The sequence below is a fragment of the Macrosteles quadrilineatus genome, unplaced genomic scaffold, assembly GCF_028750875.1.
Source record: "Macrosteles quadrilineatus isolate MER2022 unplaced genomic scaffold, UCM_ALF_1.0 Scaffold_2__2_contigs__length_208266976, whole genome shotgun sequence".
Lineage (NCBI taxonomy): Eukaryota > Metazoa > Arthropoda > Insecta > Hemiptera > Cicadellidae > Macrosteles > Macrosteles quadrilineatus.
The window spans coordinates 198,588,039-198,611,677 of record NW_026542595.1 but is presented as its reverse complement, the minus strand read 5'-3'; the positions used below and the strand labels follow the sequence as shown (position 1 = coordinate 198,611,677).

General features: G+C 33.0%; 1 protein-coding gene across 1 annotated transcript in view; it reads right to left on the bottom strand.

The window, feature by feature from the left end:
* The window catches only part of LOC128986127 (1-phosphatidylinositol 4,5-bisphosphate phosphodiesterase classes I and II), a 137,404-nt gene that overhangs the window by 19,909 nt on the left and 93,856 nt on the right, over positions 1-23,639 (bottom strand). The window contains exons 4-13 of the mRNA XM_054406281.1: positions 16,914-17,051; positions 11,159-11,292; positions 10,084-10,168; positions 6,595-6,695; positions 5,936-6,105; positions 5,414-5,560; positions 4,817-4,971; positions 4,508-4,669; positions 1,604-1,790; positions 693-884 (exon numbers count right to left, since the gene is read on the bottom strand). Of these exons, the coding sequence (XP_054262256.1) occupies positions 693-884; positions 1,604-1,790; positions 4,508-4,669; positions 4,817-4,971; positions 5,414-5,560; positions 5,936-6,105; positions 6,595-6,695; positions 10,084-10,168; positions 11,159-11,292; positions 16,914-17,051 (1,471 nt within the window). The remainder of the gene's footprint in view (positions 1-692; positions 885-1,603; positions 1,791-4,507; positions 4,670-4,816; positions 4,972-5,413; positions 5,561-5,935; positions 6,106-6,594; positions 6,696-10,083; positions 10,169-11,158; positions 11,293-16,913; positions 17,052-23,639) is intronic.

The window sequence follows — 23,639 nt, the reverse complement described above, 5'->3', positions numbered from 1 at the left end:
CGATTATGCACTGTCACACTTCTTAGGTCGTGTAAGGAAAAATTGCATTTAATTTATATTTAGACCTGTTTTACAAATGCTTTGGTTTTCACAATACACCTTTATTTGTCAATATCATACAGCTATTCACTGAAACATATATGTTTGTTTAAGTCAGAATATTCAATACTAAAAACAGAATTACTGTATACACAAATCAGATCAAACGTTAAAATACATTTTTTATAGTAACCAAAACAAAATGCATGGCAAGAAATAGTTTATTGATCAATATGAAGCAACTGTTTCATGAAGAATTGTCTCTAGCTTCATTTAAATGGTTTCAACTAACAGCTGTAGGAATGTTATCATTATTTATTGCCTTCTCTGCACAAATGTAAACAATCTGCACAAATGTAAACAAAATAAATGTTGAATATTTAAGGTTTTCAGAATTTTTCACCGAAACAAATATTATACTTAAACATAATATATAAGGTACCAAATAGAAACTCTCCTGGTTATTTTGGTGGTGAAACCACACTGATCGGTAAAAGAATCACAGAGAAATTGGTGAACATACATAGAAAAAAAAACATCGCCACAAACAAATTGAGAACCTCCTCCTTTTGTTGGTAGTGGGGAAGTCGGTTAAAAATCTGATGAAACGCTAAATACGAATATTTTCATATCAATTCCCAAAGATTACTCACTCTCTGAGACCTCGAAGGACGTGAAGTGTACAGGCTGCACGTAGTTGACTAGAGCAGATATCTCCGCCACAGCCTCCGTCTCCTTAGTTGTAGACACTTTGTCCGGAGGTTTCTCTTGCAACTGCATCTTCATCTCCGACACACTGGCACCTTCCTCTTCTTCCCCACTACTGCTGCTGCTGCTGTCTTCATCTGTTGGATTAGATACAACGCTGAGATACTAGGTTGTGTATTAAAAAGATCAGCTAGTTTAGAGAGGATCATTAAAAGCGCAATGATTAAGGATAGAGGGGTCCAGTTCTGTACCATTAAAAAGCTTCTACGTTTGATCCACTGTAAATACAATTGCCACTGGATTATCCAACACGCTTTGATTATTGATAGAACTAGATATGTCATACCCATGGTAAGGTTGTAGCCTGTTTTAGAGTGGACATGGGCAAAGGTTGTAGTTATGGATAGCAAACAGTACAGTAAGTTGATGTCAGTTAATGATTTTTGAAGAATTCGCCAACTTTTTAAGTAAAAAAGCTGAAAGAAACACTTTCTGTTAGCTATACCATCTGGCATGTCACATAATTTATCAAAGTACCAAAAAATGAGAGGATGTAGAATTTGGCTAAAGCTGATCCATATAGATGGGGTGTCACCTATGAAATACCAAAGTTAGTGATTATATTCTAAAATATTTGTTGATCTTAAGCTGCACTTAGGCCTAATGAGTTATCGGCTGATACCTATTAGCTATTATTAGTACAGTATTGGGATTTGATTTGTGTGGAGACATAAGTCCCAAATTTTGTTGTAATTTCTATGGTTGGTGAAGAGTTGTCACAAAAACACTAATTTGTGTATTGAAATACTCAATGTGAATTTCCTGACACAAAGTTGTTACATTGTTGTGGACTTACCATTGTCGTCCTCTTCTTGTCCACTGTCTTTGCTGCCTTGCCTCACGGGTCCCACATGCTGTACGTCTCCATTGCCTGCTGCCACTTTCCCACTGGCCACTGACTTCTTGTGATGTTTCTTCTTATTCTTGATGATGATCTTGCGTCTGAGTAGTCCAGGAGGGGGCAAATGAACGCCTGGTTCCAGCTGATAACATTATTTAGTTATTTATTTAAAAACTAGCTGTGTGCCCGTTCTACGCACGGGGATCTTATAGTAGTCAGTTGAAACCTTCTTATATTAAGATTAAGAACAGCAATTAGTTTGCATATTTGCAGATATGCTGGCAAAAATATTATATATAAACCTTCGCAAATACAGTATCTGACAGTTCAAGCCAAAATAAATGCTTCGCAATTAAATGTCACCCGGATCCATATGTTGGTCCATATGTCCAATGATTAAACTTAAAAATGTTTTATAGATCCATGAAGCGTAGCCCTAAAGTAGGCCTATAATTGAAAGTTACTTTCCACATCGGTTAACTTAAACGTATTTAAAGTACTACCTCAACCTCACCATTTAACACTTTATTCCGGTTGACATTTTCAGTATCAAAGGTGCTCTTGTCCATTCCGTGAAACACTGAGAAATAAGGACATTAATGCGTTACCAACATACAACAAAACAACACAATACAACAATCCAACAAAGGCCACGAACTATTGATACATAAACAATATAAAGGCGTAAACAATTCATGATGGTTTGCCCAACAAATGTTTTACTCAAATAGGTTATCATTTTCTTAGCATACCGGGTAAGCTAAGATTTGGAATCCAGGCAGAAAAAGCAAAACTTATACAGAGTTAAGACATCACTTAAATTGAATACGGACGGCTCTAATAAATAATGTGCAACACCAACGATATATAATTTGTAAACTACCGGTTCTAAGGAAAAGAACCAGTACCTACGTAAGAACCTACCTAAGAATTACAGTAAATCGGACCAATTAAATACATTAATATCTAGTCCCGAGGTTATTGATCTCTTGCTTTTGGATTTTCTCGTAAAAAGTTATAGCGTAAACTTATCGGTGTCAGTTTGAAAAAGAAGCAACCTTACCCAAACAACTTTTTGTTATTTAATAGATTACGCATTCTCTAAACAATGATTAGTATATCTATTAACATTAGAAGGAAATGTGACGAAAATCACACAATGTTGGGGGTTTGGTCATTTGTAATTTTATTTTTTAAGTAGGTAGGCCATGTATTCTATGGAAAAGTACCGGTATCAAGGATCGTCGTCAAAAAGGTTGTTATGAATAAATATGTAGGCTTACGTACCCAAGATATGAGCTATGGGCCTATTGGCTGTATGGTCCAGCGATTGCATCACACGGTGAGTAGAAACAGAAAGTGACACATTGGAAAAGCGAGTTTAGCACTTCCTCTGTTAAACCTCTGTTACAATCACCCACTGCAGTTGTGATTTTTTACTTTACACTTTACACAATCGCCATTGAAGCGCCGTCAATGAGTGGAAACCTTTTTTGTAAGCTATTGGCGACGATCATTTCAGTGTCACAGCCCTATACAACACTGATTCAAGGTATTCTTCTTTCTGGTTGTCAAAACTCAAGAAACATTTTATACTCAAAGAATTTCTGGTTCCGATTTGGACGATGTCTAGTTATTTAATTTCATTTACGGTTACACTATTAGACTATATTATTGCACTTGCGATTAATTAAATCCGTTATTTAAGAAAAACGTTTTTAATCTCACTTGGTTGGGATTTGCTTTCAAAACGTGATTCGAAATAGTTGCGGTATTTGTAAACAACATTTGTAAACATGTCATTGACAGCTAGAAAAAATAATCTTGATCCGAACAGCTGTTCGTTATTTCATAGACGATTATGTGATAAAAATTGAACGAAAATTTGACAAAAATCGCACAAAACTGCATTTTTGAACGTCCGTAATTTTATTTACAAAGTAGTGAGGCTATATTTAAATCACTAAAGACACTCTCGCCAATCCAGTGAATACATTAAAATGACTTGGATCTTGATATGTACTCTGGTTTTCACGGAGAAGATTGCGTAAAATGCCATCTTGAGTGTTACAGACAAAGGGACAGACAGACAGACAGACAGAAATTGAGATAAGACTCGTTTCTGCTTCTTTAATGTATAAAACGTAAAAATAACCTAAAAGTATATAATTCTCAGCAATGTACAGACAAAACTCTAATTTTATTTATATAGAAGGGGTTTGGGACAGAGTTGTTTTTGTTCAAAGTTCTTTTTGATGATTAAGTTTACTGTATTTAAGGAATTATAGTAGACGTTTACCATTATGATCTGTAAAAACAATGTTTCTTATTCCACCCTCAGATGAGAAAATACTAAAAACTTTGTAAGATTGTTTGTTACATAAACACTAATAAAGCTGGACAATAATAGGCCTAATAAAAAAAAAAAACACATTGAGAGTTGTATAGGCCTAGTAGTGAAAACATTAAATAAGAAATTCTATGCAAAAATGGGTGGCCAAAAAGAACAAAGAAAAGTAAAAAAAAAACTGCTCAATGTGAAATTTGTTGCAATAATTCTGTAAATAACAAAACAACTAAGAAGCCTTGATTATGTAAATCATGAGTTAAAATAGAAAGGAGGTTGAGTAGATTATCACCTAGCTTTACTGCTGACAGTATTATACTTTTTCCACAAAATTTAGACGATTTGAGGGGAAGTTCCCCAACATTTTTGTGTGTGCTTAATGTATGTTGCTTAATCAGCTGTTGAGGTATTATTTTAAAGGTAAAGATCAAGTGCAGGGGATGGATTTATTCCCCTAAAACTGCACGACAGAAATTAATTTTAGTGGTAGATAATGTTTTAGTGCTGTTTACCTGATGAGAGTCCAGGGGTGTGTCTAACAACATGTCACCAAAGTAGTCCCTGCAATACTGAGCTATCTTGGCTTGTTGTCTCGGGTTGCAATGGTTCTCAAAACTAAGCACAACCGGGTAGTCTGACGTCTTGAAAGCAGACTCAGCTATAGCCTCTATCACCTAGGCAGGAAAAAAATCAAGGTTGTAAATTTAAATGAAAGCAAACCTTTTGAACATTTATCTTGCGTTAACATTTTAGCTTAATTGGAATATCATGGTATTGCAGAAGTATCACATCAGTTTTATTATATAAGTAAAAATTTTTACCTCTCGTGCCGAGATTTCAGGCACAAAGGTATATCCGTGTACGATGACTGGTTCCTCCGTGCGTCCGTTCCAGAAGTCAAGCTCCACACAGCGGCAGCCTGCCAGCAGGCATTGCCTATAGATCTCCACCGAGGACTTTCCAGTCAACTGGTGGCCTGCAAGTGGACAAAATGTACTTAAAGTTTTGCTAGGTAGTAGGTAATTGAGTCTCTATATAAATATATTTTACAAACGGTTGCTTTAAGTGAGGAAGTGGAAGTAAAATAGTCTGGTCTGCAAACCCCTACCAAAAAGGGAAGAGGTCAACTAGACTACAAGGCCTACAGTTAAGTGTAACGTGACTCAAACAAGCCTTTCGTATACCACGCTCAAGTCCTTCTCAGACGTAGATTGCTGCTTCATCAAAGCATTGACAGCCCCGGCAGCCCACAACCCTCCGTAAGGGAAGTTCCCAAAATAAATATTTCATGCATAAATTGAACAAAAACATAATAGTGAATAATTTGAAAAGAATTCAAAAATTCTCCACCATTTATCCTCAAAATGTAATGAAGTTGTCTTGATTACTGAGACTTATTAATACAGAAGTGAGTTCACCTGTCAGGTACGTATTGTGGGAAGAATTGATAAAGTAGTGTGCTAGTGGCTGGTCCATGTCATCACACAGGTCTATCTTGCTGGTGGCCATTACAGGGTTGTCTTCGCTCATCAGGTATCTCAGGAAGCCATCCAGACTCAGTTGACCTACACCAACATATCAACAACATTACCAACAGTCTTAACTGTTGTACATATACCATATGACCTACCCCTTGGGGTTTTTGTAACAAGGAATCATCCTGATCAAACTACATTTAATCTATCCTTTTATAATTTATGATTTTTTTGTCAGATGAAGGTTATTCTCAACATGTAGAGGTTGAAATATAGAATAAATAATTTTTCATGTATCCTGAATGACAGTTTTATTGAACGATGCAAGAGTAAATACACACAAGAATATATAATGAAAAATATTACAATTTAATGATGATAGTATTTAAAATCTGTCTTAAAATTCTGAACTATTTCTCAACTGTTATGTTCCTGAAATCTCACAAAAGTCAAAGTCAGTCCTACCTCTCATGGCGTTGTACTTGTTGGGCTCGTATTGGCTGATCAGGTCCTTCGACCTGGCTGGGTTTGCGTAAGGATGTAGGATCTCATTCAGTCTTGGGTCCCTCTGAGTCTTGTTGAGAAAGTCCACCAGCTGTGGAGCTGTCATCAGTTTCCGCTTGGTAGACCCGCATCTGGAAACAGGAGAATCTCTGTTTTTGGAAAATTGTTACCTGGATTTTGATTTGTTTTGAATATTCTCCTTTATGGTTGCCATACACATGAATAGGAGACATTTTCTTAGCAAAGGTATGAGTGTGACCATAGCCTCCTCTAAGGCCTGTGTGGTGTGTGGCAACGTTACAGCGGCATGGTTATTGGCATGGTAACAGCAGAAATAACAAAAGTGTAAACATAAACATTGAATATACATTCCATTTTAAATTAGTGCAACAGCTGTTTCGGTTTGGTGAGACAGCAGTGTTGCAGTTTTGTCTCGCCACAGCCTTGTATTAGAGGAGGCTATGGTGTAACCCAATAATGGATGGTAAAAAACCAACTGGAAACTTCTGAAAATATCGCTTTTGTCCTTATCAAACCAAAATCTATTTCCCACCAATGACCCCTAGGGACCAAACAAAGTCATTTAGAGATTTGATTTCTCTGTAAATAAATTTACTTACAGCTCCTCAAATATCTTCTCTACTTCCGATCTTGCTGTTAAATTTTTGTAGAATGTAAAAAAGTCTTCAAATGTAAACTTTTGAGGACTGATGGCATCATTCTGAAATCATACAACAATTTGAAAATCTTCATTTTGTGAACCCCAAAAGATAATGTACAAAACATTCAACTACTTGCAAATGTTTCATGTTATAATTAATTAAATAAAAAGGAATGAGAGTACTTCTCAAACGAGCCGAGCTTAAGACCTTGTAGTCCTTCTTACAGTCTACCAATAAAGAAAATTGTAGTACCGTAACATATCTCTAATGAAAATAATACATTTTCAAAGCGATCATGAAAAAGTCTTTAATTGGGCCTAATGACAATTGGGGCCAGTATGACTGTTAAAAAATATTGGCATTGTACTTGCAAATGTTTACAGTATAAGTGTAAATATATTGAATAGTTTTAATTTAGGCGTTCACGCAATGGGGCTGCTGATATATTAAATTATAGTAGTAAATAAAGCACAACAACTTAGTACCCTGAAATAATTATTATATTTTTTTTTGAAGTACTACAAAAATCTAAAAAAATATTTCAAACATATCTTGAGCTGACGAATAGTGAATTCCATAGAGAGTTATAATGAATCTTCATGATGTTTCAAGGTTCAACGGCTATTTTGCTAAACCTATGTTTAGGTCTAATAATCCTCATATATCTTACAACCGAGCGTGATACGAGTTAGCCTCATAAAATATAGATTAGGATTACTATTACGATCATTATTGATTATTCAACCAAGCAACTCATTGATTATTGCACAAATCTATTGGAAACTCATCCACCCATTTATTTATTGATGCTTGCACTCCTGTACTGATCCGATGTCGATGTATACATGTGACTAACTAAGCACTGGCGCTCAATGGCTTTCAAATTAAATATTTAAACTTGCACAGTGCAACAGCCCCCAAACACGGCCATTTACCAGTTCGAGTTGATTATTTTGTTATATTTTTTTTAATCGCTATTTTTACCAAGAGTTTAGTGTAATCAGTAGGTTTTCAAGACAAAATATTTTGAAGAAAAGACATTATTGGAGTTATTTGCAAGAGAATACAGTGCTAGCTTACTCAAGAAAATTAAGAGTCCCCGGGGCTAATAGAAACAAAACAAGGACACAAATTATCTGTGTTATGTTTTATAACGTTATTTTGAAAACAGTTAGCTGAATTCTACCCCTCAGGAAACCAATTCTTTTATACGCTAATTGTATTTTAAATTTGCAATTTTAAATGGTAAAATAGTGTAATGTAAAAATGCACCTTATATAGACTACCATTTATGTTTATCATCTGAACAATAACATTACACATATCAAATTTAAGTTTTCAGTGTTTAGAACAACGTTTTTACTCTTGGCAAAAAATTCACTAAACTTAAAAGGATAAAAATATTTGAACAATTGCTAAATTATAAGTAATTGATCTATAAAACATACAAATAGGATTTTTAAATTCCCCTTAAAAAGTATTAGTCTTTAAAATCCAAAATAATAATGTCTCGAATAAAAACGCCTAATTAGTTTCATAAAGGTTCTCCCATTCAATTATTTGAAAATTGTTGTTCGGGTAAAGATAAGCTGCTTTCTTAAAGGAAATTAAATACAATTTGATAAACCGACAGGGAGATTATTATTTAGAGAAAACAGAACAATAAGAATCCTGAAACAAAGAGCTTTGAAAGGCCTAAAACAATGGGATCCCCACCCTTATATTGTCTGCTTATAGGTCACACTGCTGACATTTTACTTAAACTACCTTAACCAAACACAATGGCGCTTATGCAGGGGTATACACACCTATGTACGCACAAACATAATTTTTCAATAAATATGTCTTTATATCGTAGAACTATTATTATACTTTGACAAATTTTAGTTTTGATTTATTAGTTTGATTTCTTTAAATAATTATTGACCTGGTCACTATCAGGGTAGGATAAAATAATATTTTCTATCTTCCTCACGTTTTGTCTATGGTTACATATGGTTTAGTAATAACACAACAACGCACAACCTTTAATCATTTTTATTTTATTATTATTATTTTTAAATCGATCGAGAGCTGCAAAACCATTTTCGGTCCGTGGTACGAACACTATTTTTCACCACACTACTACTATTCACAATGATAATAATGAAAACTGATAGTCAACGCAACTTTAAAGTTATGTGAAGAAGTAATTTTAGTGTCCACGCCGATTGGTATTGACCAAGAAGGTACCACAAATGCCTTTGATGAAATAGTATATTTTGTACCTAGAGCCGAAAACGAGGTTTTGCCGGCTCGAGATAGTTTTATGTGAAGAAGTAATTTCAGGAATCAGCAAAACTAATAATAAACAGTTGCTAGGCAACGGTGAAAATAAAACAATTCTATTTCAATGCTATGGATACTGTTTGTGTAATTAATATGCAAGCGGACAGCTGATTTTGCGGCCCCGGGATGTAAAAAACTGCTCGGTCCCCAAATTACGATGACAGCTGGCATGGCCAGCAAAACGTAACTTTCAGCCACAAATTAATGTATGTAATACAGCCAAAAACATCATAGTGTAGTGAAAAGTGCTTTTCACCACACTATGATGTTTTTGGCTGTATTACATGCGTTAATTGGTGGCTGAAAGTTACGTTTTGCTGGCCATGCCAGCTGTCATCGTAATTTGGGGACCGAGCAGGTTTTTACAGGCCGGGGCCGCAAAATCAGCTGTCCGCTTACTTACTTAAAACATGAATGCATTTTAAATACACAATCAAAATTCATAGCATTGCAATAGAATTGTGTTATTGTCACCGTTGCCTAGCAACTATTTATTTTTATTTTTGCTGATTCCTCAAATTATTTCTTCACATAACCTTTAAGTTCTAGTTGTGTTGACTATCAGTGTGCATTATTATAGTGGTGAATAGTGGTAATAGGGTATAGAGTGGTGAAAAATAGCGTTCGTACCACGGACCGAAATGGTTTTGCCGCTCTCGATCGATTTAAGTTCTCGACTTCGTCTCGAACTTAAAAACTATCTCGAGCCGGCAAAACCTCATTTTCGGCCCTAGGTACGAAATATACTATTACAGCTTATAACTAAATGATAAGGAAATATCACAATGGATTCTTTAGCTTAAAGACATTCTCTTTGATTATTTTTGCATTTCATATTTTTTAAAGCAACATCAACATGTGTGCCTTGTTTGTTAATCCTAGCTTAAGATAGCTGTAGTTTTGAAATTTAACTGCCAAGCTCGATAACTACACACTATACTTTATCAGGACCTTTTTAAAGATTTGTTTAACAAAACAAAATCATTTCCTACACAACAAAACTGTTAGATTTTTTACCTTAAAACCAGTTCAAGCTACTTATTCTAGATAAAATAATATTGAAATTTTTTAATATAAAATTTACAAATACATATTTTACTTTTGCTTATCAATACTCACTTTTGCTGATGGAAACCCTGAAGCGTCCAATGCTTTTTCAACTTTTTTTCTGTCTTCTTTGTTCTGTGCAAACATTTTTACAATGCTGAAAATAAAGAGATTAAACATTAGCTAACATTAAAATAAAATCACATATTTTCCTATGAATATATTAAACGATCATCTCAACTTACATATAAATACTTCCCTAAACGTCATAATAAACTGTTATGGAAATATATATAAGGGAGGTGTAATAAACTGGGAAATAAAACTCCTACGGGAGCATTGACCATAACTCAGCTTCTTTATGGGATTGAATATATATTATCAAGAGACTCATATTCCACATAACTTCGAGTCAATGCTCTACGCTGAGTGAAAATAAAATGTATCCATTTACTTTAGATAAAAAGCTAAAACGTTGGAAAACTACCAATTTTAAATAAATGGTTCAGTTTCACAAATTACTTAAATAGTTTCTTTTTCATAGGGTGGTTTAAAAAAAATTAAAATTTCTAATGTAAAGTAGTGGATTGTAAAAAAATCTGCAAAGACTAATTTAGCCTTTGGATCATATCCATACACAAAAACAATAAAAAAATACTGTAGTTATGTCGAGTGATCTTGTTTTTCTGCTTTTTAATGTCTTGATATGCAGCCATCAGATTCAAATCCTGCTGTCCTGTAGGACAGAAGAACAGGTCAACCAGCTTTTAAAAGCAGTTTGTACTATTACTGAAACTAATACTAATGATTAACACAAGAGAGAGCTGCCTATATCACTCCTTCTGAGCTTAGACACTATCCTCGTCTCTAAAAAAACATAAAATAAAAATTACAATTTATTATGACATCAAAAATGGAGAATAGACTTTAGAATCTTGGTTTTCATTGTGAGAATTGGAAAAGATACAGTCTGACATGGAGGCGTTGCAGAAATCCAGCCAATAGTATTTTTGCCAGTTGAACAACACGGTTGTCTTCTGAAAACCAAGTTTCAACCGTCTACTTTGAAGCTTGCCTTCCAGTAAAAAATACACACACATTTGCTACACAAAATACAAATCACCACCCCTTCCACCGAAGTACTCACTTTTTCGATGGTATTTTGCCCGCCTTATCCAACATGAGGGAGAGTTTGGTGTGCGCCTTTTGTAGAAACGTAACGGCTGGAAGGTTGAGCTGGTACAGCGAGATGGCAAGTTTGAGGAGTGTGTCGGTCCAGAGCTACAACACAGTGCGGACTGACATACCAAACACTACTGTCTACTACTACTGAGTGTATGTATGTGTAAGTGTAAGCTGTGAATTCAATTTGACTTCGGGCCAAACTACATTGTACATTGTACTCTACTACTTCTGGTAATGAAAATACAGTCGTACTACGGTTTTTCACACGATGCCAAACAAGTGGGAACTACAAAATTTTTTAAATTGTATTTAAATATTTATGTGTGGTATTATTAGGTCACTGACATGATAGTTGTTTAAGATATTGAGTTATTAGCTGTCAAAATTGTTAGATGTAAAGTTTAATAAAACGGGAACAAATATATTATTGCAGTGTGTTATTGAAAAAAGAAACTCATTAATACATACAAATTTATTATTTTTATATACATGCTATTTCTAAATTTATGTGTTATGTTTTAAATGCATGTTGTAATCCTGTTCAGTTTTTGTTAATTGATTTAGAGTCCTTAACAGCTAACAAAACATTTCCACCTACAAATTTACAGAAAGAAAATTGATAACTTATGTATGTATAACAAATATGGACTAAAATGGTATCCTTATTTATTATTCAAGTGTAAGTTTAGAATAGTGCCTTTAAGTCTATCAGTTTGTAAATATTGTATTTTAAAGTTATACCAAATATGTTAAAATATATAACAAAATCAATGTTTAAGCTTGAAACACAAAGTTGTAAAACAAACAATGGAGACTAGAAATGCTAACAGGTTTAGTGGAAATATTATAATAAGATAATTAGCACTGGTCCCAGTGTTGAGAGGGTTTTGTTGTTGCTTGTGCAACTGTCAAAGTAAATCATGTTGTAACACGTTCAACACTCTGACTGTAGCATTACTAGGTTATATTATACCATGTACTAGATAGTAAAAGATAACTTGCACTAAAATATTTTAGAGCAAATTTGTTTAGGAGGACATTTAAAAATGCTTTTAAATATTTAATGTTATGATATCACAAAATACATTTAATATTAAAATCCTGATTTGAGAATAATTCTACTGTTTCTTCAATTTAATTGTAGACAACAAAGAGAACACTTTTTATGAATATAAGTATAATTTATCATTAGGGTCAAACTGACACTTTCAAATATAATCTTAAGTTTAGCAGGCAAAGTGAAGGTTAGATAAAATGTGAGTTTGGAAAATACCCATTTGGCCTATATGAACTTTATTTTTCATTAGTAGCTTTTCTTTAATCTAACTAGATCACAACTAAAAAAATTGTACCTATATTGTTTGTCTTTATGCTCCTAAAATTGCTTCTATATTTTTAACTAATAAAGAAACAAGTGATTAAAATGTATTAAACGATTCACCATGTAATTTGAAAATGCCAGCTTCATTAGATATGACTGTGTCAAAACAATATAAATATGAAGTTTAAATTACTGATATATTTCTATACTCCAATTAGTCCAACTGATACAGGGGTCCGTTTCATTTTATAATAAGTTTTTAGATTGCAATAACTTGTCGCTTGAAATAACTAGGATCTATTGGAAGCTGTTAAGATTGGTTGGTATTGAAATGATTCTTGATTGTTGTACCATAGATGAAGTAATATAATTATATATTACTTTATTAATTATATTACTCCATCTGTGGTTGTACTTTCCTTAATACTTTCTTATTAAATGGCGACCATACTATTTTTACTGATGTATTTTTATGAATACAAGGGCTAAATATTGTATGACAAAGACTTTTTCATTGAAATATGATCAATAGCCAATTAAGTTTCTGATGTTTACAAAAATTGAATGAAACTCAATTTAGTAAATAAATAACAAGCTCATCTATCTATTTATATTATTAATACGCTACATGAAACTTTGTGAACAATAAGGCTTTTTTTAAAGACTTAACCCCACATATTATATACCAAAATGATCGTCTAGGTGTGTAAACTTGCAAACTGATATTACATTTTTGAAAAAGTCCCTTGAGCTCTGCCCCAGTTGCTTTTAAAGTTACCATGTTATCCTTATGAAGAACACATTTGCTTACATTATGATCAGCTGGATAATATAATTGCTGTTAATATTTTAGTTGCAATTTAAGGAAACGTGTGCTACAAATAAAAACAGAAAAAAATTAATTCTATAACCACTTATTGTACATTGCATAATTTCACCCAAGCAAAGCCGGGTTTTGCTGCTAATAAACAATTTAATTTCATAAATATAAATAGTTTTGAGAAATAGTCCCATTTTAAATGCCTGTGATATAAGTTATTAAAACCATGGGTATATCCAAGATGTACCAGTGAAAAAATAGTTCTCTTTGAAAGACAACGTTAAATCAGCCAACTTAATGCCACATAAATGTTGCTTAACGTAATTTGTTGTCAAACTTCTATAATTTGGCTTGCTTCCTTCATAAATTAGAAAATTTGAATCACACAAATGACCCACCATGGATAACTCTTTATGATTTTAAAACTTTAAACATTTTTGATACAATTATTTTACTACGAATGAAAGCAAGGCGAAAATCATGTAATGTTGCACTCACCAGCAATATAAAGAACCTACTACAGCCTGTGTAATTTATCTTCAGCTACATTTGAATACAAAACCAGTGTTTCATTTTAATTTTCGGTGGCAGATAAAGAACACTTTTGAAATATGTTGTTTTTATGAAGCGATATACTATGAGGGGAAAAGTCTCAAATAAAACATTAACTGAATAAATAAGCTTGTCACTTAGAAATTATGAAATTGTAAAATATATTAGCGAAAAAGGTGTTCCTAATAACCAATAAATGTAATCACGCAGTGACATGTTTAGGTGTATAATGTATATCTTAAAGGTAAAACTTAATTGAGCATGATTTTTTTATAGTATGGTCTGATTTGTATAATACTTGTAAGTATAAGAGACGAAAGAAATAATTTAATCCATTTTGATTTCTGAATACTGTTACTGGGGCTTATTATTCACAGAAGCATCCCAATTTAAATATACACTTATCTTCGTTTGACAATGATAAAACCATCTTCATCTTCTTAATAAAACCAATAGAAATTTAAAAAATTAAAATAGAACGTTAGTTGAAAAAAATTTAGTTATGAATATCAAGAATACATTAATTCACAACAGACTTCATTATAAATATACTGATATTTTTATTATATATATTTTTTTTCTTCAACTGTGCAACTTTGAATAAAATTAAAAAAATTTTCTTAATTTATTTTAATGAATATTTTTGTCTCCTTCACATAATTTTTGGACGTTTATTGTACTACTTGTTTATTGAAATTGTTAGCTTAAGGGATAGTTTTGCTGTATAATAAACTAATGATCTAATGACTTTGTGTTAAATCAATTTCAATACATTGATATAAGTTTTTAGGGCTAAACCAAAATCTCAAGTTTAGTTTTAACAGTTGAAGATTTTAAAATGCTAGGTACTTTAAACGACATGTGTAAGAGAAGGGCAAATATCAATTAAAATCATATCTTTAATCTTGGTTATATAGGTAAAATTTATAGGATTTTCATGTTTATATTTATTATTTTTTTCTTGACTTCAGGTAAATATGACAAAATTTTACCCTAAAAGGTTCTAATAAAGGTTCTAGGTTAAAATCTTAATCACAAAATGGCAAATTCTAAAATAAAAGTCAAAATACAAAAAATAATTAGTGGTTTGCATACTTCAGCGCCAACATATATTAAGATACTGTAACTCATATGATTACCATGTATCAACACAAGTGTCGTGGTCTATAATTAAGTTTTCATATTCCTAAAGAAATACTTACTTTAAAATTTTTTAACGAATAACAAGAACAAGGTTGGTAGGTTTATGGTAAAAGGCAACTCTGCTCAAAGCTTTAAAGTTAACAAGAAAGAAAGCAATCGTGGAGGTATGACGTTTTATATTGGAGATAGAAAAAAAACCATTGTGTTACAATGCAATAGGGAAGAACTAGTATCTTGTGAAAGCGCTAGCAAGAATTGTAAACTTCATGTATCTCATATGGATACACAATGGGTGAAAATAGAGGAAATGCATCAACCAGATGCTACCTTTCAAATTTGAGTGGAATAATTTGATGAATATAATTATATTCATTTTTTATTAACCAATCCATTTGATTGTTACTTAATGTACTTAATGTTTTGCACTGTTTTTGATTTGTTGAGAAACAAAGTTTTGTTTTGGCTACTCTTTTAGTTTTATTTTATTACTAGACATACACACAGAGTAATATCGTAATATCCCAAAGTTTCATGACAAATTGGCAAACAGTTTGGTAATGCATAACAGACATATACCGAATATAAAACCATGGTAACCTATAGGTTACCTAAAAGCTTGTTGGCTTTTGAGGTATGTAAACCACTCAAGTAACTCACAATCCTGGGACACAATCGTTACAAAAAAATAAATTAAGCTAGAATAAAAACTAAATATTTCCGTGAACTTGTCCTCTTACACAAACCAAAAACCTAAGTGATCTAACTCCACACGTTTTAAATGTAGCTCCTAAATGCACAAACAACTTGACTAGGTAATGAAAAAGGTTGATCTGATGTGACCTTATGGCCAAGCTTCATCATTGATTTGGATAACATATTTTGGTAATTCCGGTTATCCTCTAATCCTTATATACAATTTGCCTTGGCTAAAAGGAATGTTCAGCACACATGGCACGTCTGTGGTCTGCCTGCACATTGTTCTGCCTGGTGACCACAGCAGCCACTGAGGTTTCTGGTTTAAGCCAGGTCAGGCGAGTCTCACTCCATGTGCGAATCTACACTAAATTGCACCGCCTACTTGATCTCCACCTCCATTTTCCATGTCATCAAAGTCTTTTTACAATCGACTCAAGTTGGCAAAGGGGATTCCCGTATTTACAAACTTAATTTTACAAGACAACCAAATGCAACTGACGATAAAATAACCTGTAAATAAAGAGGGTTTACGTTGTTATCTATTTGATTTATCCAAAAATACTGTGGTACAACCTCACAAACTCAAAAATTTGTAAACCCAGAGGTTGTCGAGTTTGGGGGTTGACGAGTTACCCAGAACATTGAATTTTTTAATGGGTTTATGAATGAATACATAACAGACTAATTGTTAAATATAAATGTATTACTGCTGTAACATTATTATCTTTTCATTTTATGATGTTTTTAGCAGTTTTACAAGTGTTCAAGGCTGAAAGCTAGATATTGCTGTCCATGCCAGCTGTTATCGTCATTTAGGGACCAAGCAGGTTTTTACATCCCTAGGGCCGAAAATCTAGGGTTTTTTGATTGGCCTATTCATGGGCAGAACAGTGTGGACGCGTGCTAGATTTGCAGCACATTCCTTTTTAGGCAAGATAAGATATAAATAAGGATCAGAGGATGCCTGGAATTTAATTTAAATCATGTGGCCTGATGACAAAGTAATTAGTAAACCAACTGGTAGGCTCCCAAACTGTAGTGTTTTGGTTCAATTGTCTCGCCTCATCAGGCTACAAATATCTGGCAAATAGTAATCTAATGAAGCTTGGACCGTAAAATGACATCAGGTCAACCTTTTCAATTGCCAAAAAGGACTGAAAACACCAACAACCAAACCGAACTTACTTGAGCAATCTCCTTCTTGGTGCAGCAGAAGTTAAAGAACGTGAGGTTGACAAAGTCTGGGCCGCAGCAGATTGTGACCGTCTTCTCCTCCAGCGTGTCCTGTGAGCCCATGGTGACGATTTGACGCAGTTTGGGGTCCTGGAACAAACCCAACTACTTCAACTCCACCGCCAGCCGGCGCCACTCGGCGCTCTACCACACATCTCACACAGAGGGGGAGAACAGAGAGAAGTGATAGACAGGGAAGCAGATAGTAGTTGTACAGACTAAGACACAACAATGGAGGTGAGGTGCGAAAAAAGTTTACTCGTAATAGAGTACATCCTACTAAATAGAATAAGCGTTTTCTCTGTTACATCTCTTGGGACGGGTGGCGTCGCCCTTTAATCCAGCTACTAGGAGGTCACGAATTGTGGATATTTATAGGCATGGACTGTGGATGCGATACTCCCTGGTGTGGATTAACGTCCGCACGAGTGAGTACTACGACTATCCGCAGTACTATCCTGATAATTAGACCAATTCGTATATACCAAGGCAAAAATGTGGTTCGGATTCCACTATAAACTGTAGGTCCCTTAGTTGCCATTAGCTGTTTGGCTATTAATTAACAGCTGTGTCTAAGGAATGTCGGCCTTAGTCACTAACAAGACTACAAGATCACGCCACTCATCCTACACTCATCTCCATTCATACTTGGCTTAAAATACCTACTTTGTATGGTCACCATTTAATAAGAAAGTATTAAAGTATTTTCAGCTGTCCTACTTAACAAATTTTCACAATTGAGTTGTCATTGCTTGATCAACTCATCAAGATCAGTCATGATCAAGCACATCTGCAATTAGTAACAAAAAAGGTTATTTCCTCAAGGGATTCGTCTTCCTTACGTTTCAATTTTTTCTAGAGTTCACTTTTCAGTGTTGCTGAATAACGTCAAAAATTTAAAAAAAATTTATGAAACATAAGTATAAACATAATCTCTAAATTCCAATTTTTCTAAAGAAAACACTCTAAATTCTAAATAATTAAAAAAATTATGATTGTAACAAAATATCCCTAGAAATTTACTCAGTGGCAGGTTGTCTTTTTAATCAAATGTAATAATAATACAGCAATATCGTCTCTCATGGGGCACTGTGACGGGGTGTCGTGGGCAGTAGATGGTAGAGGCAGTGTGAGGACAGGACCAGCCAAAGACAACAAGAGTGGATGGGGTTTTGGAACTTCATGTTAATGGCGGGATTATACTCTGTTCACAATATTTAGGCTGTTTGAGAGGAAGTAGTCCCACCACTCTTTTGTGCATAATGTATGTTACTAGCAGCGATTGAGCTACTATTTTAAAGGTATGGGTCAAGTGAAGGGGATAGATTTCTTCCCCAAAACCACCTGAATTTTGTGAACGAAGTATAATCATAACTCAACCATGTTTGCCGGCTACACCACATCGTCCACTACGATTATAATTTGGATAATCTTTTATTTTATGTTTTGTACTGGGTTTATATTTTTGTTCTGTAAATGTATTTTGACTCTTTACAACTACAAAGATGAAAGGGATCTTAAACAGCTTGGTATTCCAATTGTAAATGAACCTTTAAGTTTGAATCATTGTTAATTAATTAAAAAAAGTCACTTGATACTACTAGAGGTATTTACAGTTTTATATTTTTAATTTTAAAAAGTGATTCAGCACATTCTTTCCCTTCTACTATTTTTGTTATACTGTAGTATTATTAAGTTATACACAATTCATTTTCTATGAATTGAGAAGGAAATGTAGGGTGGAAGTTGGAGAAAGGGGCCAAAGCTCCCTGTAGGTTTCATAATTAAGTAGTAGACTAACACTTTCTTCTAAAAAAAAAAAAAACTGTGCACCTACCAATGCCAATTTCTGTAACCAACATCGTAGCGAAAGAACACCTTTAACCACACAATAAAATCAAACGCACGGTTAAACAATATATTAATATCTAATTAGATTAAAACGTTGTAGTATAATAATCAGACCCGAGCTTTGCATAACCGGATGTAGCACTTCAACTAATTGTCCACACCAAAGCGAGGCGTTGTGACAAAAAGCATATTACATTGTAGAGGTAATCAAGCCATGCAGGTCTTGAAGTGACAGCTTAATGAGATTCTCTTGACCAATTAGCCGAATGTGACACACCACTTAATGGGGCGAGAGGCTGTTCTTACATCTGTCATGACTAATCATCATGCGACTAACTATGGATCCTAAATGGTTGGATGATTACAGGTTTTAAAATAAATTAACTCGTTAAATAATTCATTTGTCTAAATTACCAATAACAGTAATTGTGATAGCCAAGGATGAATGAATAGTTTACTGAATAGTAGGCCTATAAAGTGAATTAACTAAAATATTTACTGGAATAAATCACAACTGGAGATTAGAAAATATTTACTTCCACAAATGGAAAATATTTGATAACTAATTGATTAATTATGAATTCTCATGAATACATACTGAACAAGCCGAGAATACATGATTCGCTGGCTGGTGTGGGAATTTCACTAGAATGAATAATCTATTGAATAAATAACGAATTTGTCTAAAATAATATATCTAATACAATAAAGCATTTTAACTAGTTCAAGCAAATAATAGTTTAAATAACAAATAAACTAATTAATTTTTCAAAGATAACTTTTCCCAAAATATCTTCTCTAATTGTGAGCGGATGGTTAACTAAATGGATTAAAATGATGAGTGAACTGGTGGATAAGTGTGAAATTGTTCTAAAACAAATTCTAAAATACCAATTGGTTGATAGTCTATAGATTCCTATATGGCTTAGAATAATGGATGAAGTAGTGGTTAAATAATGAATGAAACTGGATAATTAAAAGTTAAATATATGAACTAACTAGTTAAATGAAAAATTTTCTAAAATATATACTGTGAAAAACCAAGATTGAATTATTTTAACTAGCCTACATAGGATATAATAAACTAATTGATGAATAACGAATTCTAATTTTAGGGAGTAACTACCACTTAAACTCCCACTTATTATTACTGATTCACTCTGTGAAATATTGAAAACACATTATTCCAAAATGTCATGAATATAATGAAGGCTATTGTTTGTACTATTTACATTTTCTTACTATAGCTTCTCTTATTGATTTTAACTATACTGTTATTTGTTGAATGTTTTTAAAAATAATTTCACGATCCATCCGTCACACTTTGGATTTATATCTCATTGTTTGCTCGGACTCACACAAAATAAATACACTACACACAAACTTTGATCTAAATCTTGCCAATTATCTTCTGAATGGCTGATTTATAAACATACAAAAACTATAACTGTACTTTCCTCGTGTTGAAGATAACTCACCATCCCCAGAGGAAGGTTTTACACCTAAGGTAGTTATTATGTATCCCCATAGACACATTAAAATGCATCTGAAAACTATGAAGGGGAATATTCATAACTGCTGTTGCATGTCACATTAAATACGAGCTACCGTATATTACTTGTGTTTGTCAGAACACTACCTATATTTCATGATGAATACTCTCTGGGTAGTTAAGTAAGCAAAATAAAAGTACGTTTTACATGTGCAACAGAGTAACTACAGTCCTTTCATACTCAATCTGAATACGGGTATTCTGACATCGGGTTCAAAAACTTTAATGAGGTCCCTAAAAATTAGCAGGATTAATACAGCTTAATGGCTTTTTCTAGTTTATGAGTTAGGTACCCATAAAATAAATATAATTGAACATAAAAAAACTAGCTTTATACACTGCAAAAACACAGTATTATCTGACTATAATATTGATGTAAAAATCATTGAAGTTGCTTATTTTTACTGTTTAACCTGGTTGATGACTCCCTGTATTTTTAATTGCATCATAAATTATCTACAAAGTTTTAAACGAAACTAATAAAAAAATGAACAGGAAAAAGGTTGGTTTTCAATGATAGGCCAAACACTTGCACACACAGCCACATTTTGTTATTAATTCTTGGTAATTTCAATCAGTTGATGACGTAATTGGTCTTAATGGGACAAATCATCAAATGGCTCTATACTTTGACAATGAGATCAATATTCAATTGTCATATAATTTCTTTGAACGTTTAATAAGTAAATTAAACAAATATTAAATTGATTTACAATCATGATTGGGAAGGGGGAAAATGTGGTTGGAGAGAAAAATGCCATTTTAGAGTGGAATTATGTTTTAATTATTTTGGAACAATAAACTCTGTGCAGTTAACGTTGTGTTCCCATGTTAAGTTTTATTGCATGTACTATAATAAAAATTACTTTGTTTAAGCCACTGACAAGGTATTCTAATTCCACATTAAATTAAAATTTTCCTTCTTCCTTAATACCAAAGCAAAGGACTTTTTCTACAAAACCAAATATTGCTTGTTATCCACCAACTTAACGTATATATTTCATATAAAATTATTTCCCCATCAAATATTATAGTACGAAAACTAAACAAGAAAATAAAACTTGAATGGGGGTACACTAAAAATGAGGGAATTATTGAAGCATTTTAAAATGCATCGCATTGAATCAGATATTGGCAAAAACTTATCAATTTCCTTCAGATGCAATGTCTACTTAGATTTCCATAAGATTTTATTGTTTTCCATTCAATTTTCCAATGAACATAACATAGAGCATGCATAAAATCTTAATTAGGTTCTCATTTGTTTTTGCTGACCACATTAAAACTCAACTAATTGTAACTAAAACAATGATTAGTTGTAATTAGGCTTCTGGTTTCCATTAGCAGGGTTTAAATTAATAGGATGCGTGATGGTAAGGTTGTTTTGTAAATATATTAAATAAAGATAGTATTTTGATTTTGTGCCTTAAAACCCAGCAATGATACATTTATGGCACCTTGTTAAAAAACGTAGGTTTTAAGGAAAAAACAAAGCTTGATAGGACTAGTGGCCCCTTGGATTGCAAAACTAAGTTAACACAAAAATCTGGTTCTTAAGTGATAGACAAATCAAAGCCACGGTCCAAATTTCAGTTTAACTGTTTCCATTATGAGTGCATGATCAAACTCGCAAATTAGGCTTAAAATAAATTATGGGTTAAATAATGACGGTTTTCACAAAATGGTTGCTCGAATTTTGAAACGCAGAATTGATATTTGCCAAAATATCCCAATCAAGACATTGCACATTGCCCCTGTGATTACAACAGCCTCAATACCAAAGTTTTCAACTCAACAGAAATCAATGAACTCGTTAACCACAATCACTTTCCAAACAATCTCATACTTTTTAACACGTGTAACAAATTGGGCGAAACAAGTTAAGATTGCAGAAATGCCAAGACATGTGATCTTTTAACAAACACAGCAACAATAAAACTGTTGAAATACTGGCACAGCTGAGGGTTAACAGTGAAGAAAGTTCTAAAACAGGCGACTTTGACAAACAATAACAATAAACATAGGTTAAAAGATTAGAGAAAGAGATTTACAACGAGTCACATGTGTATGAGTGCTGTCTACAACACTGCAGTGATCGGTCTGCTCTCTGACGGATAAAAGTACAGTCTGCGCTAACTTGGAACCTTTGTAAATCTTCTATATTTTATAAAAATTTTCCTAAGACCCTGTCCGTCTGAAGGAAAATTCCTGGGTCTTTTTCCGTTAACCCACTACCACTACTTGTTTTATTGCAATTCCATTCACTAGCCGAATTGTTTTTTAATCAGCAAGTTTGGTTGGTTTGGTTAGTTTAGAATAAATGGATATATTCATAGACTAGACTATCTATTAATATCGGAACCACAATAAAAAAGTAGTGGTAGTGAATTAACGTTAAGAACCAATAGTAAAAAAATTGTAAACTTATAAACATATCTATCAACTTAGAAACACTTAAGTTACCTCCTAAATCAAAAATGCAGTAGATAAGAAAATTAATTCACACTTTATCACTACATCTAGAAAGTTTTCTTTACGAATCTCTGTTCTGTATGTCTGTAACTTATAGTATTTTAATCATTGTATTTTATTTACTATAAACTAACTAGTGTTTTTGTACATTTTTTTATGTCTAAAATGGATTTTAAATTGAATAACTCTGCTACTGTACTTAACTTTTAATATTACCGTACCGTACCTCTGTAGGTCAAATTTAAATCTTTATTTCCATTGAACTCGAACTAAGCCTAAGCCAAACTACATTTAAAAACAAAATTTGTATCCTATGAATATCTAGTTACCAAGTGGTCTACTTAGTCTGTATTACCAATTTTAACATCATTTCCAGGAAATAGTATTGTACATCTAGGGAACTTTTACAACCTTACTTCTATTTGGTCGCTTTTTTGGCAAGTTCCCCAGAACTTTAGTTTCACAGTATGAATTAACATGAACAAAGTAAAATTGAGTTGTTAGTTTGCCAATGATGTTACTTTTGTGACTGAAACTGTTAACTTTATAACTTGTTACAGTATTACGTTAACTGTGAATAATGTTGGGATGTTAATTTTTATCTTTGAATTTGTTAAGTGCGACAAAGCTAAATTCATGCTTGAGTTTAGCAGTGTTGTGTGACTAAAAATATAACTTGTTCTTTGTCAAAAGTGGCTTACTATATTTTATATATAACTTCTTCTGTCATTGTCAAATAATGTCACTTGTTTCTTTTAATTTATTTTAAGTCCATTCACAGAGTGTTTGATTATGGACATGCA